At 35.2% G+C, this 14,277-nt stretch overlaps 1 protein-coding gene across 1 annotated transcript; it reads left to right on the plus strand.

The window, feature by feature from the left end:
• The first annotated feature begins 6,181 nt into the window (after nt 1–6,181).
• Nucleotides 6,182–12,506, plus strand: LOC110707927. Its single transcript, XM_021886010.1, has 4 exons — nt 6,182–7,188; nt 11,404–11,568; nt 11,655–11,706; nt 11,818–12,506. The coding sequence occupies exons 1-4, from the start codon at nt 6,926–6,928 to the stop codon at nt 11,905–11,907; spliced, it is 570 nt and encodes a 189-aa protein (XP_021741702.1). The 5' UTR covers nt 6,182–6,925; the 3' UTR covers nt 11,908–12,506.
• Nucleotides 12,507–14,277: the final 1,771 nt, after the last annotated feature.

Here is a 14,277-nt window from a genome sequence, read left to right on the forward strand (position 1 = left end):
AAGCTGGGGTCATATCCTCTAAAAGCTATCAAAATTGTATTATTCTTAAAATACTTGGCTTTGAGTATTGAATGGAGAAGAGTGTTAGGCAATGTGTGCAGGCGCCATAATTGCTTAGCAAGCAAGGCTTGGTTGAACACCTTGAGGTCACGAAAACCCATTTCACCCATGGATTTTAGGCGGCAAAGAGCCTCCCAACTATGCCAATGCATCTTCCTCCTTGAATCCGAAGAGCCCCACCAAAAACGAGCTAAGAGAGAGTGTATTTTATCAATTAAGCATTCCGGAATTTTGAAGATGTTCATCATATAAGTCGGAATAGCTTGTGCTACGGCTTTAATTAGGACCTCTTTCCCTGGTCTTGACAAAAGCTTCCCCTTCCATCCTTGAACTCTTTGCCATATTCTCGTTTTTACGCTAGCAAAGATTGCCTTTTTTGATCTCCTAATTGTAGGCAAACCAAGATATTTCTCATGTCGCTCAACCTCCTTCACACCAAGAATATCCACAATTTCTTTCCTCCGATCCGTATTGACACATTTGCTAAAGACAACATCGATTTTGCTTAGATTAACACTTTGACCGGATGCTCTCTCATATTTGCTGATTATATCAGCTATCACCAAGCATTCACTAACCGTAGCTCTAGCAAATAAAATAATATCATCGGCGTAAAATAAATGAGATACTCTCAGGGCTCCACTACATATTTTTGCACCATGTATACGACCATCAGCAGCAGCTTTGGATAACAAAGTGGAAAATGCATTAGCAACAATAAGAAACAAGTAAGGAGAAATAGGGTCCCCTTGTCGAAGGCCCCTAAATGGAGTTACTGAACCTGATATGCTCCCATTTATCTTGAAAGCAAAAGACACACTAGATAGACAATCCATAATTCTCCGAACCCAATCATCGCTGAACCCCATCTTGTACATAACCCTTTCCAAAAAGACTCATTCGACTCTATCATAAGCTTTGCTCATATCCAATTTCATGGCATTGACCCCTTTTCTCCTTCCACTTTCCTCTTCATAGCATGAAAAATTTCAAAAGCAATGAGGGCATTGTCTGTGATTAATCTTTTCGGGATAAAAGTACTCTGGTTAACGGAGATAATTTTATCCAAAAAAGGTTTCAATTTGTTTGCCATCACTTTTGAAATAATCTTGTATAAAATATTGCAACAACTAATGGGTCTAAATTCTGTCATGTTTTTTGGATTTTCACATTTCGGAATTAAAACCACGCAAGTTCTATTAATCTCAGTCAAGTCACAATTGCCATTCCACCAATTTTTCACAAAACAAATAATATCATTTCCAACAATATGCCAAAATTTCTGAAAAAGTAGAGCATACATACCATCAGGGCTCGGAGCTTTATTCGGGTACATTTGAGAAAAGGCATCTTTAATTTCTTTGTCTGTAGGTTTGGCATCCAAATCAAAATTCATCTCATCCGAAACAACACATCCAATACCATCCAAAGCTTGCTCAAAATTAGTGGGGTCTGCCGTAGTAAAAAGAGTGTCAAAATAATCTGCCACTATCTCTTCCAGTTCCTTCTTGCTTCCCTTACAAACACCATTCTTATCAAAAAGACCCGGAATGTTGTTGTACTGCTTCCGCATGCTAGCCTTTTGATGGAAATAAGCAGTGTTCTTATCTCCATCCTTCATTTCATTCGTTCTAACCCGAGCATGCCAATAAGATTCCTCGAGTCTGTGAAGGTCATCAAGCTCAAGGGAAAAAGTGTTACATTGTTCTAACATACTGCATCGGGGTGTTGTTGCTGCACTTCCTTAAGCTTCTCTTCAGCCTCTTTTATTCTTTTTTTAATGCTACCAAAAGTGATGGCAGCCCATGACTTCAAGGCATCCGCACATTGAGACAATCTATGCGGCGTTTGAAACGCAGCACTACCTTCCCAAGCATCCTTGACAACAACACCACACTCTTCCTTCGATAGCCAAAGAGCCTCGAATTTAAATTTCTTTTCAAACTGCCCCTTATCATGTTGAGTTCCTGCAGTAAGAAGAAGAGGCGCATGATCCGAGCAGTAAATAGGAAATACTTGGATCTCATGAACTAAGAATTCGGCACACCATCTGACATCCCCTAAAAATCAATCGAGTCTTTTCCTTACAAAGGTTGAAGGAGAATTGCCCCTCTTCCAAGTGAACACGCTGCCACGAAAGCCTAAGTCCTTCAATTCACAGTCATCTAAAGCTTATCGGAATGCATCCATAGCCCTTTCACTTCTCCATGGAAGCGAACTACTTGCCTTCAATTGAGACATTAGCGCCCAAGTGAGGTGCTTATTCTCATTTTCGAGCCACCCATATACACCATTATGATCACAAACATCAACACAAAAGTGGTGAATTGAGTATGAGACCACTTTTACATTGATATCTTTCCACCACAACCCGAGAACCCCCGAATTACCATTACTACTAAGACAAACTCCATTCATAAAGCCGCACGAGTTTCGAACCCTTGACAACGCGGTATTATCAATCATTGTTTCCATCAGGAAAACAATATTCGACCTTTCTCTCCAACACCAATCCCGGAGAGCCTTACACGTCCATGGGTTGCCAAGCCCATGAACGTTCCAACTAAAGATTTTCATTGTTGTTCGAGGGTGTGGTTGATGCCACCACCCTCTACTTTCATATAGTTGGACACATCACCGCCTTTACTCCCCAGCTTCACCTTCTTTGCATCTACCTTTCCCAATATCTCATCAAGAACCAACCCCATCTCACTCTCTGCCACTCTTTTTTCTCCTACCCTGCTAATTACCCCACTTGAGGCTCCTAAGCTTCCTGCAATATTCACAGTTGAACCTCCCTAACACATCTCTCTGAACTTTTGCCTTTCTTTTAATATGCTATCCTAAAAATGTTCCAAAGTCGCTTGTTATCAGGGCATTCGCATTGACATGCCTATCAGTCCACACCTTTCCTACAACCGCCAAAGATACCCTACCATCCTCATCTTCCTCCTCATCAATCACCCAATGATTTCAATCTCATTGTTATCGTTAGTTTCAGTTATTGCAACCCGACGAGCCTCCTCTTTCTCTCCCCCAGAGGATACAATCCCCTCTTGTGAAGCCATACAATCTAACGCAAAGAGTACGGAATCAAAGAGTCTTGGGTGAAAATCTTGGGAGTTTCGGATTCGATTATTACCAAGTCTTTGAAGCATTGTCCTCTAGCTTACCGTGGGATCGAAAAGAATGAAATTTTAGTAGTCATAGAAGAAAATGATAAAAGAAGCAAATCAAGCATTAATGCTGAGTTTTTATGGTACAATATTCGAGATAAAACATACGCAAAAACTCATCAAATGCACAAATTTTTTAAATATGATGGTATTGATGCTTGTATATGTCACGGTAGCTTAGTTGTCCTCCCTCATGGACAACGGATTGCGAAAGAGGAACAACGTTATGATGATCAAAGTTAGAGTGACATTGTAGCTAGTTCTACAATATAATGGTGGTTTATTAGTGGTTTTCGATTAGTAATTAGATTTGTTGCTATCAAAAATTTCATTATGGCAAGTTAATAATGTAGTCTAAATTTATTATTGATTGCAAGCCGCTTAATTTTGTTCTAGGGATTGACATTAAATAGTACTTCATTGTCTCTTTAAAAATAATTATATACACCTGGGTGTAAGGTGCGTGTTAGACTGGTTGGTCAAGGTGTGTGGCTTTTAAGTGTTTATAATTAAAAAGGTGGGGTATAATAGTCATTAACTACCATGGTTTGAGTATTTCTATTGTGGCAAATAGCAAATCACTTTGAAAAATGGAAAAACTAGAAGAGCTTGAGTTTATGATTCTCAAGGGCGAAAACTTGATTTAATGGACAATAACCTTATGGTAGAATTAGTTACATGGTTAAGAAGAATATTTCCTCTCGTTTCCAACTTGGAAGTTCTTGTCCATTAAACATATATAGCGCTTCCAAATAAGGTTTGATTTAGTAGTACGTGAGACTAATGACCAATGAAAACTCCAATTTATAAGCGATAACTTAAAGGTCTCAAGTAAGGCTCAATCACTAATAGAGATCGACTTCAATACTCGAGATTGATCAGATCGATGGGTTTAACTCGAATCCCATATCTACTTACCAAAACAGAAAAGGTACTCCGAACTCAGTCTACTCACGGTACTCAAAATGAGTTATGAGTCTTACCGCAAACCTCTTTGTCACATAAAGTCGCAAACCATGTCAAACTAATAACTAGCGTGTAATGAATTAAAAATTCCTAAAATCTCATAGCATTAATGGGCACCATATGGCCTAATTTGATTCCAACAAGCAAAATAACTTTCAGCCCAAAAAATGCACAATAACATGAATGCAATAATGAATATGACTACAATTGTAGCAAAAAGGTAATCAATTGTGCCTTTACATTCTATTCTGCACTCTTACATATTCATATGTTCTTGCCTAATTTAGTACGGAATAGTAGACAATTATTTAGTAAGTACTTGAGTATCACATGCTCTAGCTTAATTAACCCACTAATTAGTTTATTTCTTATTACATTAATATTTATGGTAGTCCATATCATAATGTAACAGGCCAGGTGTGATTAATCTAAGAAAGAAAGAAAAAATTAATGGAAGAAATAATTAAGCCAAGTATGACTGGCAAGATAACTAATAACCTAGGCTGTAAGGCGCCAAGTGGCAGTTTTACATTTGCACTTCTCACATAAGGTTTAATTAATAACATATAAATGGAGTTTTAAATAATAGTTGTAATTGATTATTACAAATACAACCTACACTGATTTAACACCATTAGGTCAATCAAATTAGCCAATAAATCAGTATTAAGTATTAAATTTAGCACCTGTATAGCATACAAAGTACTAGTCAGTATAAAACCTAACATCGATTACACCTTATAGATTGGTATAAAGCTATATAAGTGGTGTTTCTAATTCTTTTTATCTTAGCAAACTAATCCCGTATTGTACACTTGCTTATTTTATAACACTATTCTTATCGAACATGGATAAATAATATGAAAACGATAAGGAGATGAGCTTTTCCACATAGTGATGAGATTTACACAGTACATTTCCATACAAAGATGAATAGCTATAGTATGATCATATATTATTATATTACATCTTACTATGATTCGGGTTATCTCTTTTGAAAATAAAAAGGAGTTAAATTTAGCTAATTTTTACTGAAATAAAATAATTTTTGTTAAAATAAATTTAATTTAAAATTATTTTATTGCATATTTCATATGGGGATGAACGGAGATACATATAAATTTTTTATATAGAGATGACAGAAGTTCAAATTATTCAAATACGATCATCAATTATACGAGTATACAACCAAGGGGATGATATAATAAAGGAATCATCTCACTCCTTTTTTTTTTTTTTCAATTCATTCATTTTTAATTTTTTTTTTCCAATCAATTTCAATATAGAGAGTCTCACAATTATAGTTCTCAAAAAGAGGATAGAATCAAATGATTAATATTATCTCTATAATCTAAAAAAAATACTTTTTCATATTTTATTGTAGTATGTTTATCTAAAAAGCAACATAAAGAATTTTGTAACGTCATAAAGAAAAGAATAAAGAAAATTTCTTTCTTTGCTACCAATCGGATTTGCCTCTATTTGCTTCTATAACAGTCAGTTAAACAAATTGTTATAAATACTTACAATCAATCAAATTCACGCAAACATTAGAGGATCTACTCTATAGTTAATTACTACTCGATACACATTATTTCACATTTATGAGGTTGTATCATCAAGTCTCGGTAAAGAGATTTTGGGATGGGGATTTTCTTACCCCTCCCCTTACCTACCAAAAATATAAAAAATATATTATTCAATTTTTGTAAATATAGCCGTATAAGTAATAAAATCTTTATAATTAAAATGTAAAATAAAAAGTGATTTTATTGCACAAAATATAACATATTGTTCAATTATTATTCCATTTTATCATTTATATCAGTTCCGTAATTACAAAATCTTTTCAACATATACAACGTATAAATTAAAAGGCTAATTTGTACAAGTATTTGATATTAACGTCAATGACTTAACTTCTCTGAAATTTTGTACCAAAAAAAAAAAAAAAAAAAACCTTCCAAAAGTTCCAATTTCTCTAACATTCTTTCGAAACTACACGAAACGAATCTCCCAACTTAGCCATCTTCTTTAGGCAAACGGCGCAACAAAGAATTCACCAATTTCGTCACATTCATTTACATTTTACATTTTTCTCTTTCTCTCTCCTACTCTAAATTTAACAGTTGTCTGAGTGCTGTCAGTTGGCTTCCGTTAATGACTGATTTCGAAGACTCAGAGGAAACCACCAATTGGGTTTTCTTACTATTCAAATCTAAACCTGGGTTTCTTAAATTTTCCCCAATTTAAGCTCTTTTCAATTGGTGGGTCATCAATTTAGGGTTCATTCAATTGTTATTTTTCTGGGGTTTTGTCAATTATTGCTTCTTTCTTCACATGGCTTTTGGTTGGAATTCAGTTTACAAAATGGGATTTCAATTTTGGAGGTAATGAAGCTAAGTTGGTCTTTGATGATTTTGTTATTTGCTGAAATTTTTATACTGTTATTTCGTTAAAAAGAAGGAAAGGGGGCAATTAACTTATTTTATGTGATTTCCCCCCTTTTTTTATTTGATTCAATTCATTGTTTTTGTTAGTCTTACCTTAAAACTTATAATTGGGTGGAGAATAGTTCTTGGAAGTAGTAGTTGAGCAGTAAGTAGGATTTATACTGAAAGTTGGTTGTATTGGGAAAAGATTGATTCTTGTATAATTCATCAGAGGATTGAATTTTTGTTGGGTGGAGTTGAATTTGAGCTGTTAATTTAGCTGTGTGAATTATGTCTGGTGGGAGTGGTACCCCTGTTGGGGCTAATTTCATGAGGCAGAGGCATAGTTGGGGTTATGCCTCCGGTGGGGAAGATCTAGAAGATGATGCATGTTCGAAACCAATGCCTTCGACGCCTTCGATTCCGAGAGCTAAGACATGGATTGAGATCATGGAGAATGTTCTTTGGATTGGTTCAGCAGTATTTATCATATATTTTGGTGATTGGCATTCAAATCTTGTTTATCTCTTGTGGCACGATGATCGAATTAGGAGGTAATTCATCTGCCTCAGATCTCATGCTACAATTCTTTGATTTTTGCTAGTGATTCTTGATTTTCGATGTTTTTGTACTTTGCTTTTGGCTTTTGATGTGCTTATACTCTTGATTGACTTTACTTTAGGTGCTTATATTTTGATTCACTTTACTTTTGAGCTTTTTGGGCTCAAATATGATTATGGATTTGGCATTTATGTGTGGAACTGTGGATAGAAAAGCTCTAAATTTGATTTGTCTCTAGCTGTCATGTGATCAAGGTTCTTGGAGTTGCTATAATTGCTTCTAACACAAAAGATGCCTTGAGTGACTTTATGAACATTGACTAGGATCTTTGGTGTGCCCCCAAAATAAAAAAGAAAAATGTCATGGACAAATAGTATTTTTCCTGTGTAGATGTAAAAGGGGAATTAGAAAACAATACCAAGTTTACAATTTCAGAGCTTCTCGCCCTGTTATTTTGTTTAGTGTATACAATGCTTTGCCATTTTCTCTACACTTTGAACATAGAGTGAACTTGGTATTTTTGTTAGATGACATTATATCTGTATTCTCTACCCTGTATGCGTGGACGGCATGCAAAAACTGTCTTTCAGTGGTCTTACCTACCAGACAGTATTTGGGTGAGCTTAGTCCTTCTAGCAGACTTAATCAGGCCTTATTTTATCACATTTCCTTGACAAAGTATGACCATAAATGCAATATAGGGAGCTAAGCCTACCATCTTGCTAAAAGAAAAAGACCAATGGGGTATATGTGTATTGTTGATGTAAGTTAGATTTATGTGAAGGTGAATTACATGATGGTCAGAGATGCGTACCTCTGCATGACAATTGACTTTTCTTTTTCTCTTTGCTTTTTTAAAGGTTGCTTTTGTGCCTGATTTACTTCATATTGAAATAGAACACTGTCTATGCTTGGTCTTTTGCTCTGAAACAGTCTAGACTAACAATTTTTTTAGCTTGTATTACAAGTTTGAGGTGATATGCTGCGTATATCCAACTGAAAATGGTGGAAAACTAATTTATGTAGAGAGAATCCAGGGATCAATGCTGTTCTCACTCTTGAATATCTACTGTTGATAGTCTCTTTGTTTAGGAAAAACAGATGAGGATGGATTTTTTCAGCAGTTTCAGTTACAGTTGTATTGCCAGAGTTTTGTGTTTTGTTACCGGGCAAAGAGTTGTGATACTTGTGAACTTCAGATGCTTCTTCCAACAGAACTAATTTTTTTTTCAGTTTGAGATTTGACATGGGCACATGGACTTCCCAGCCCCTTTGTGGATGAATAATCAGTACATTTAGATATTCTGTGCAGACAGTAGTCTTTGTGTGGGAACTCAAGTTCACAGATTGTCATGTTGAAATAACTTTATGCACATCTATGTATTGTCTCTTTATCAATCACAGTGATCGAAAAGCGTTCTTGTTGCGACTCTCAATCTGGATTTCTGTTTTATATTGAGGACATCTATCCAAAAGCCAACTTGCACTCAGTTTCTCCAGGGCATACAATATGACAGAAACCTGATGCTGGAAACAATTGATGCTTATTAGTGCCAAGTCCTAGATCAATCTCTTTCCTGCTTCTGTCCTTTTCTTCCTTGATCCTTATTTAAGTAATATGCCTACTGGTTGCATCCCTGCTCTTGTAACGGATGCTTATCCTCTTAGATTTCTTTTGTAAAATCTTTCATTCCACAAGTATATAACCATAAGCGATAATTTCCTTGTAGCAGTTCATACTACTTATGAAGGATACCATTGTATTACAATTACTTGATATCCTGAAGTGATCCATCCTTGCTAGAGTTCCATGCATGCTGAATTTTAGACCCAAGTTTTAAGTTAAGACTTCATTTGTTTGAGTTGCAACCATGAATCCCCTTTTCAAATTGCCAATATGTCTCTGCTTTACTTGCTATGTTGGCAAAGATGAGGATAGAATAAAAGTGAACCTTCAACGTTGATCTTAAGTTTGTTTGAAAAGAGGGGGAGGGTTTTCATGCTCATCTGGTGGATGGAGTTTGGATGAATGTGGATTTCCTAAGGAAGCTCATTTGACTGATTCTAAACATGTTTGGGCTTATAGGATTTCTTTTCAAAGATTTATTGATCTCTTCTTTTCCATATCTCCCAAATTTGGAAGGCAATTTTGATACCTCAACAGATAAAATTAATTTGTTTCTTATGCAGTGATTTGATTTAAACCAAAGATGGGGAGATGATAAAACTTAAATCGTCCAATAGAGGCATGATTAGCCATACTTCCTTAGCCCTGGGGTGCTCCCTCACTGTGAAGGCTTTTTTTTTTCAATATCATTGGGCAATTCTTAGATGACAGGGCCTTTTTCTTTCAAGAATGTCACTAGTGGGTAATCTTCCTTGACTTCCTTGACTGTCAAAACAAGGATGTGAAGATTTTGATTATAGGAGGGTAGTTCATCTCTTAGATACTATCGTGACTATCAGAGAACAAGACATGTAGGCTATCCCAGAATGGTTATTAGAATTACAGAGACGAGATTAGGGGAAAGGAAATGGATTGATTATCAAAGAGCCATTTTCCTCGATGAATGCAATGGTTCAATTTGAGACTCATTTGTGTCTTTTTCTGTTTACCTTTTTCTTGACAGCATAGTAGAGTTTCATTCTTATTTATTTTAGTTACTCTTGGAGTTTCCCTTATCCATGACCTCCATAGTTGAGATAATCTTAGCCCCCATATATATTGAATTAAGTATCTGTTTTTTCTTCATCAGTAATCATTTTCTTGCTTGAAAGTGTGAGTCGTTAATTCGTTATTACACACCATAACACCCTCCCTTCCTCTGCATTTTTCCCTGATCCAAATGGACATTATGCTGAGAGCCTACCACCCTAGCCTTGTTTATTAGTTTTCTAATCAGATACTTATGTTCCCTTCTCCAACATTCTCCAGTGTTGTCAAGAAGAACAATCCACCTAAACATTTTAGATATGGAATTGTTGGCATATTTGATTTTTAATATTTTGTATGGATAGGAACTTGGAGTAGAAGTTTCACCTCCTTTCAAAGCCTTGGTCTTTTTTATTCCTTTTTTCTATGTTAATATTCACTTTGTCCAATTGTTTACTCTTGAATATAGCAGAGATATTAGAAGTGGATGAAGAGTTAGTGAGAGGAAGTGTTGGGACTCACTTGGGATGGAGAGAGAAAAGGGGTTTGTGGATGGTGAGAAAAGGGGGTATTGTTATTTCAATTAAGACTTTAACTTGAAGAAAAACTGTGATTTTCATTTTGGGATAACCTAACCTAATAAGTGTGAAGTTTGTTTGAATTGTGAGTTGTGACAAGTACATGACTACTGATCATTGATGTAACTCCCCAACATTCCCATTATGGGGGCACCGTGGGGTACTTCATTCAATTGTGGCTTCTAGATTATATTAACCTTTTTGAGAGATGCAAAGTACTAGAAAGTACTTAACTGAAGCAAAACTAATGACAATGTCATGACTGGAAAAATTGCATTTATCTTCTCCTTGCATTATGACTGGGAGATACTTGGTGCATCTGCCTTGCCATTGGTTTTTTTCTATGTTATTTCTTTCTCTGCGTTTATTTAATATCACCGTGCCTATGCTCTACCATAAGCACCTTCATGTGCTCTATTACCAGCTTCACATGTAGGGTTAAGTTGAGTCCTGCAAAGAGCATAACCTTTGTGCTTAGTTGCCTTCTTTGCTCTAGGCTGTTCCAGAGTTTCCAGTCTGTTGTTATGAGTACTTCATGTTCATCCATTGTCATGTCCTGTATTGACACCAATTTATAGCCATTATTGATGTTCTGTAGAAGGTAGATATGTTTCAGCGATCCTTCACCTTGTTTTTCCCTGTATTGCATTAGTTTCTCTAAGCAGTTAGATACTTTGTATAATGTTATATCGGTTTCTGAGAGCTCATTTATAATGTAAGCTGGTTATATGAAACATTCTTTTTCAACTGTTTTTGGCATATTAATTTTTGTGATGCGTATGTTTTTTCGTTTGATTGAATCATCTTTTTCTGTATTCTGATGGCCTTAAATTATTCTGGATCTTAATACAAGCTTATTATTCTTATGTTGACTTTCAAAGGAAATACTGGCATGGTACTGTGGTAGTGCAATACTTGTTGCACACTTTGTCTATATGTTGTCCAACTTGATAATAATTTTGATGCTTAACCTGCAGGATACCATTATACTTAGGATTTGGAGGTGTTCTTTTGAGTGCTGCTTATTTCATTTATACGAGCATGTCAACATCAGGTGTTAGAAAATCAAATGAGAACTGGGAGATACTTGGTGCATCTGCCTTGCCATTGGTTACCCTTCTGGGCCTAACTTCCTTTTGCCTGTGAGTGCCAACCATAATTCTGAGTTTCTGAAGTATTTGTGAAATCACTCTTGCATATGTAAGTGCTTAAACTTGAAATTTTGCAGATTCACCTGGGCTTTGTGGCCGATTTGGAGCTTCTTGACCCTACCTCTTGTGGTATGTCTCCATTCCTTTCCTCATCTTATTGATTACCTCTTATTTGAACACCCTTCAGCCCCATGCCAAAAAATGAAAAATTCATGTCTCATGCTCATGCTCATTCTGCAGTTCACGCTCTTCATGGCCTGTATGGTTATATCGCCTTATTTGATTAGCGGGACAGTAAAATCACAACCTGAAGTGCTCCGTCTTGATTGATGGTTGATCTGAGTATTTCAAGGGATATGCACATGGTGAAATAGAGCTTTAAAACCCATTCTATCTCGGGGGAAAAGGAGAATTGGAAAATTGTTATTCATGTAAGTTTCTTTTCTATGATGCAATCCTTCCCATGTTGGTGCTAACCACTACATTGGCTCAGCTCTGATCTTCACATGTTCGCGTTGTATTCTTTTTACTAGCCCATCCAATTGAATGAAGTAATTAGTTTAAAATAGGCCTACATTGTCTTTGCCAGATCTCACCGTGAAGTATGTTTTTTTTGTGTATGGTCCAGCACCATCTGTAAAGAATTATCAAATATAGTGTGGTTTGAGTTTCTCCATCTTATGGGGAGGTTATAGTTTGCGCCATTGGATTTAATTTGCAACACATATTAGACTTGGGCCAAGCGTTGATGCGCCAATTACAGCAATCTGCGCTATGGATCCAACTGCGGCAGTATGTCCTAATTCTCAATTTTTGTCCAAAAAAATGTACCTTGTCCAAGCTCACATATACTCCGTTTCTCTCACAGTTTTCCTTGTGCTTTTACATGAAACATTGTTCTTTTTATATCAGCAATTCTATTTTCTTTGTAACCCCTGTTACTGTTACTCCGTATTGTCTTAGAATTTTCGTATTCCTCATATGCTCTTGTTTAGTACAGAGTAGATCAAAATGCCACAATGGTAATGAATTTGTACATAAGTTTGCGAAAATTACATACTTCTGATCTTCTTGAGACTATCTCGGAGTACAACATTCAAGAGATCATAAGTGCAACAACAAGCTTTCATTTATTTCATTATGTTTACGTGGATTGAATATGCATACTTTTCTTTAAAATTAAAAGTGGTGCCAAAACACAAACTACCAACTATATTTGAGGCTTCACTATCTTCATTCACAAAAGAAAATAGGTATGGGGTGGGTTGCCCATCTCGTGTCACATCTACCCTAAAGTTGACCTCACATCTTGGATACTTTTTGTTTCTTTATTTTTATTTATTATCATTATTATTTTTCGTAAATATCTGAAATAATACCTACACTTAATTAAAACATACTTGTATGTTTTTTTTAAAATGTTCTTTTACCATCATGAATGATTAGTTGATACTTAAATTGATACTCCATTCTTTTATTAAAGACCAGTATTTTTTTTTTGGCAAATCAAAATTAAAGACTTATTTCTATTTTAAGGTTGTACTATTTGAGAATATTCTCTACTTTTTATGAGTTGTCATTGCTTTTTTGTACTAATAATGATATTTTACATTAATTTCCAACACTTTCTCTCTCCCTCTCTTTAATTAGAGTGCATTTAGGCGCATAGGGTTTATGTGTTTCACATGCACATAGGAGGGCAATCTGGGGTTTTTATCATTTTTTTTTCTCTCTCTTAATGGTACAGTGGTACATTTAATGTACCATTATGCATGTAGTGGTACTTTTTGCCGTCAAATTTTCCAACACTGCTTTTTCTCATGTTTCCATTATTCGCAAAAAAGTCATCATATTTGTTTCATTGGCACATAGGCCATATGCGCTAATACTTCTCCCTTCAATTATTCCCAACTACTTTTTTTTTCTCTCTATCTCTCTCTAACCCCACACGCACTTACGTACTTTCATCAACTTTTTTAATTTTCATGAAAAAATCCCAGATAAATGTTAATAAAGAGACGGATGGAGTACTTAACATGCTCCTTTTGCCTTGAATCATATCGCGTTATATACTCTTTCATGTAACGAAAATTTAATAAGAAATGGAGTAGCAAATAAATCATACTCGTAGCTAGTATTCTTATCAGATAATGAAAGAGAATCTTGCACGTAAGGAGCGTTACGTAAGTACACTAGGATTACAATAAAATTTGTTGTATTGTATTATTTTTCCAGCAGACCACGCAACCTAGTAGTTATACATAATATATATATTTTTTTTAAATCATCAATTAATTTAATGTTGCTCAAGACAAAACGTCATAGTAGTATTAAACTACTAATTTCTACTCTTTTACAATAATATCAGTTTTATTAATATTTTTTTTGTAGATCGGAATCCCATTGAACTCACATGTTTTGGATTGTTCTACACTATTTGTCTCGTTTGATTGGAAAAGAATTTAGCAAAATAAAGGACATGTAGAAAAATCAAAATTATCACTATTGGAAAAATAAGGGGAGAAATATTAAAAAATATAAATAAATAAATACGGAGTAATATACAAATTACAATTATCTAAACGTTGTATGGAAAATTAAAAATTAATTTTGGGATTAGAGATGACTAACTTATATAGATTGACTACATTGAGTTTGGCATCAACATAAGAATATGGACTGTGGAGTAACTTGTAAATA

Source organism: Chenopodium quinoa, unplaced genomic scaffold, assembly GCF_001683475.1.
Source record: "Chenopodium quinoa cultivar QQ74 unplaced genomic scaffold, ASM168347v1, whole genome shotgun sequence".
Taxonomy (NCBI): Eukaryota; Viridiplantae; Streptophyta; class Magnoliopsida; order Caryophyllales; family Amaranthaceae; genus Chenopodium; species Chenopodium quinoa.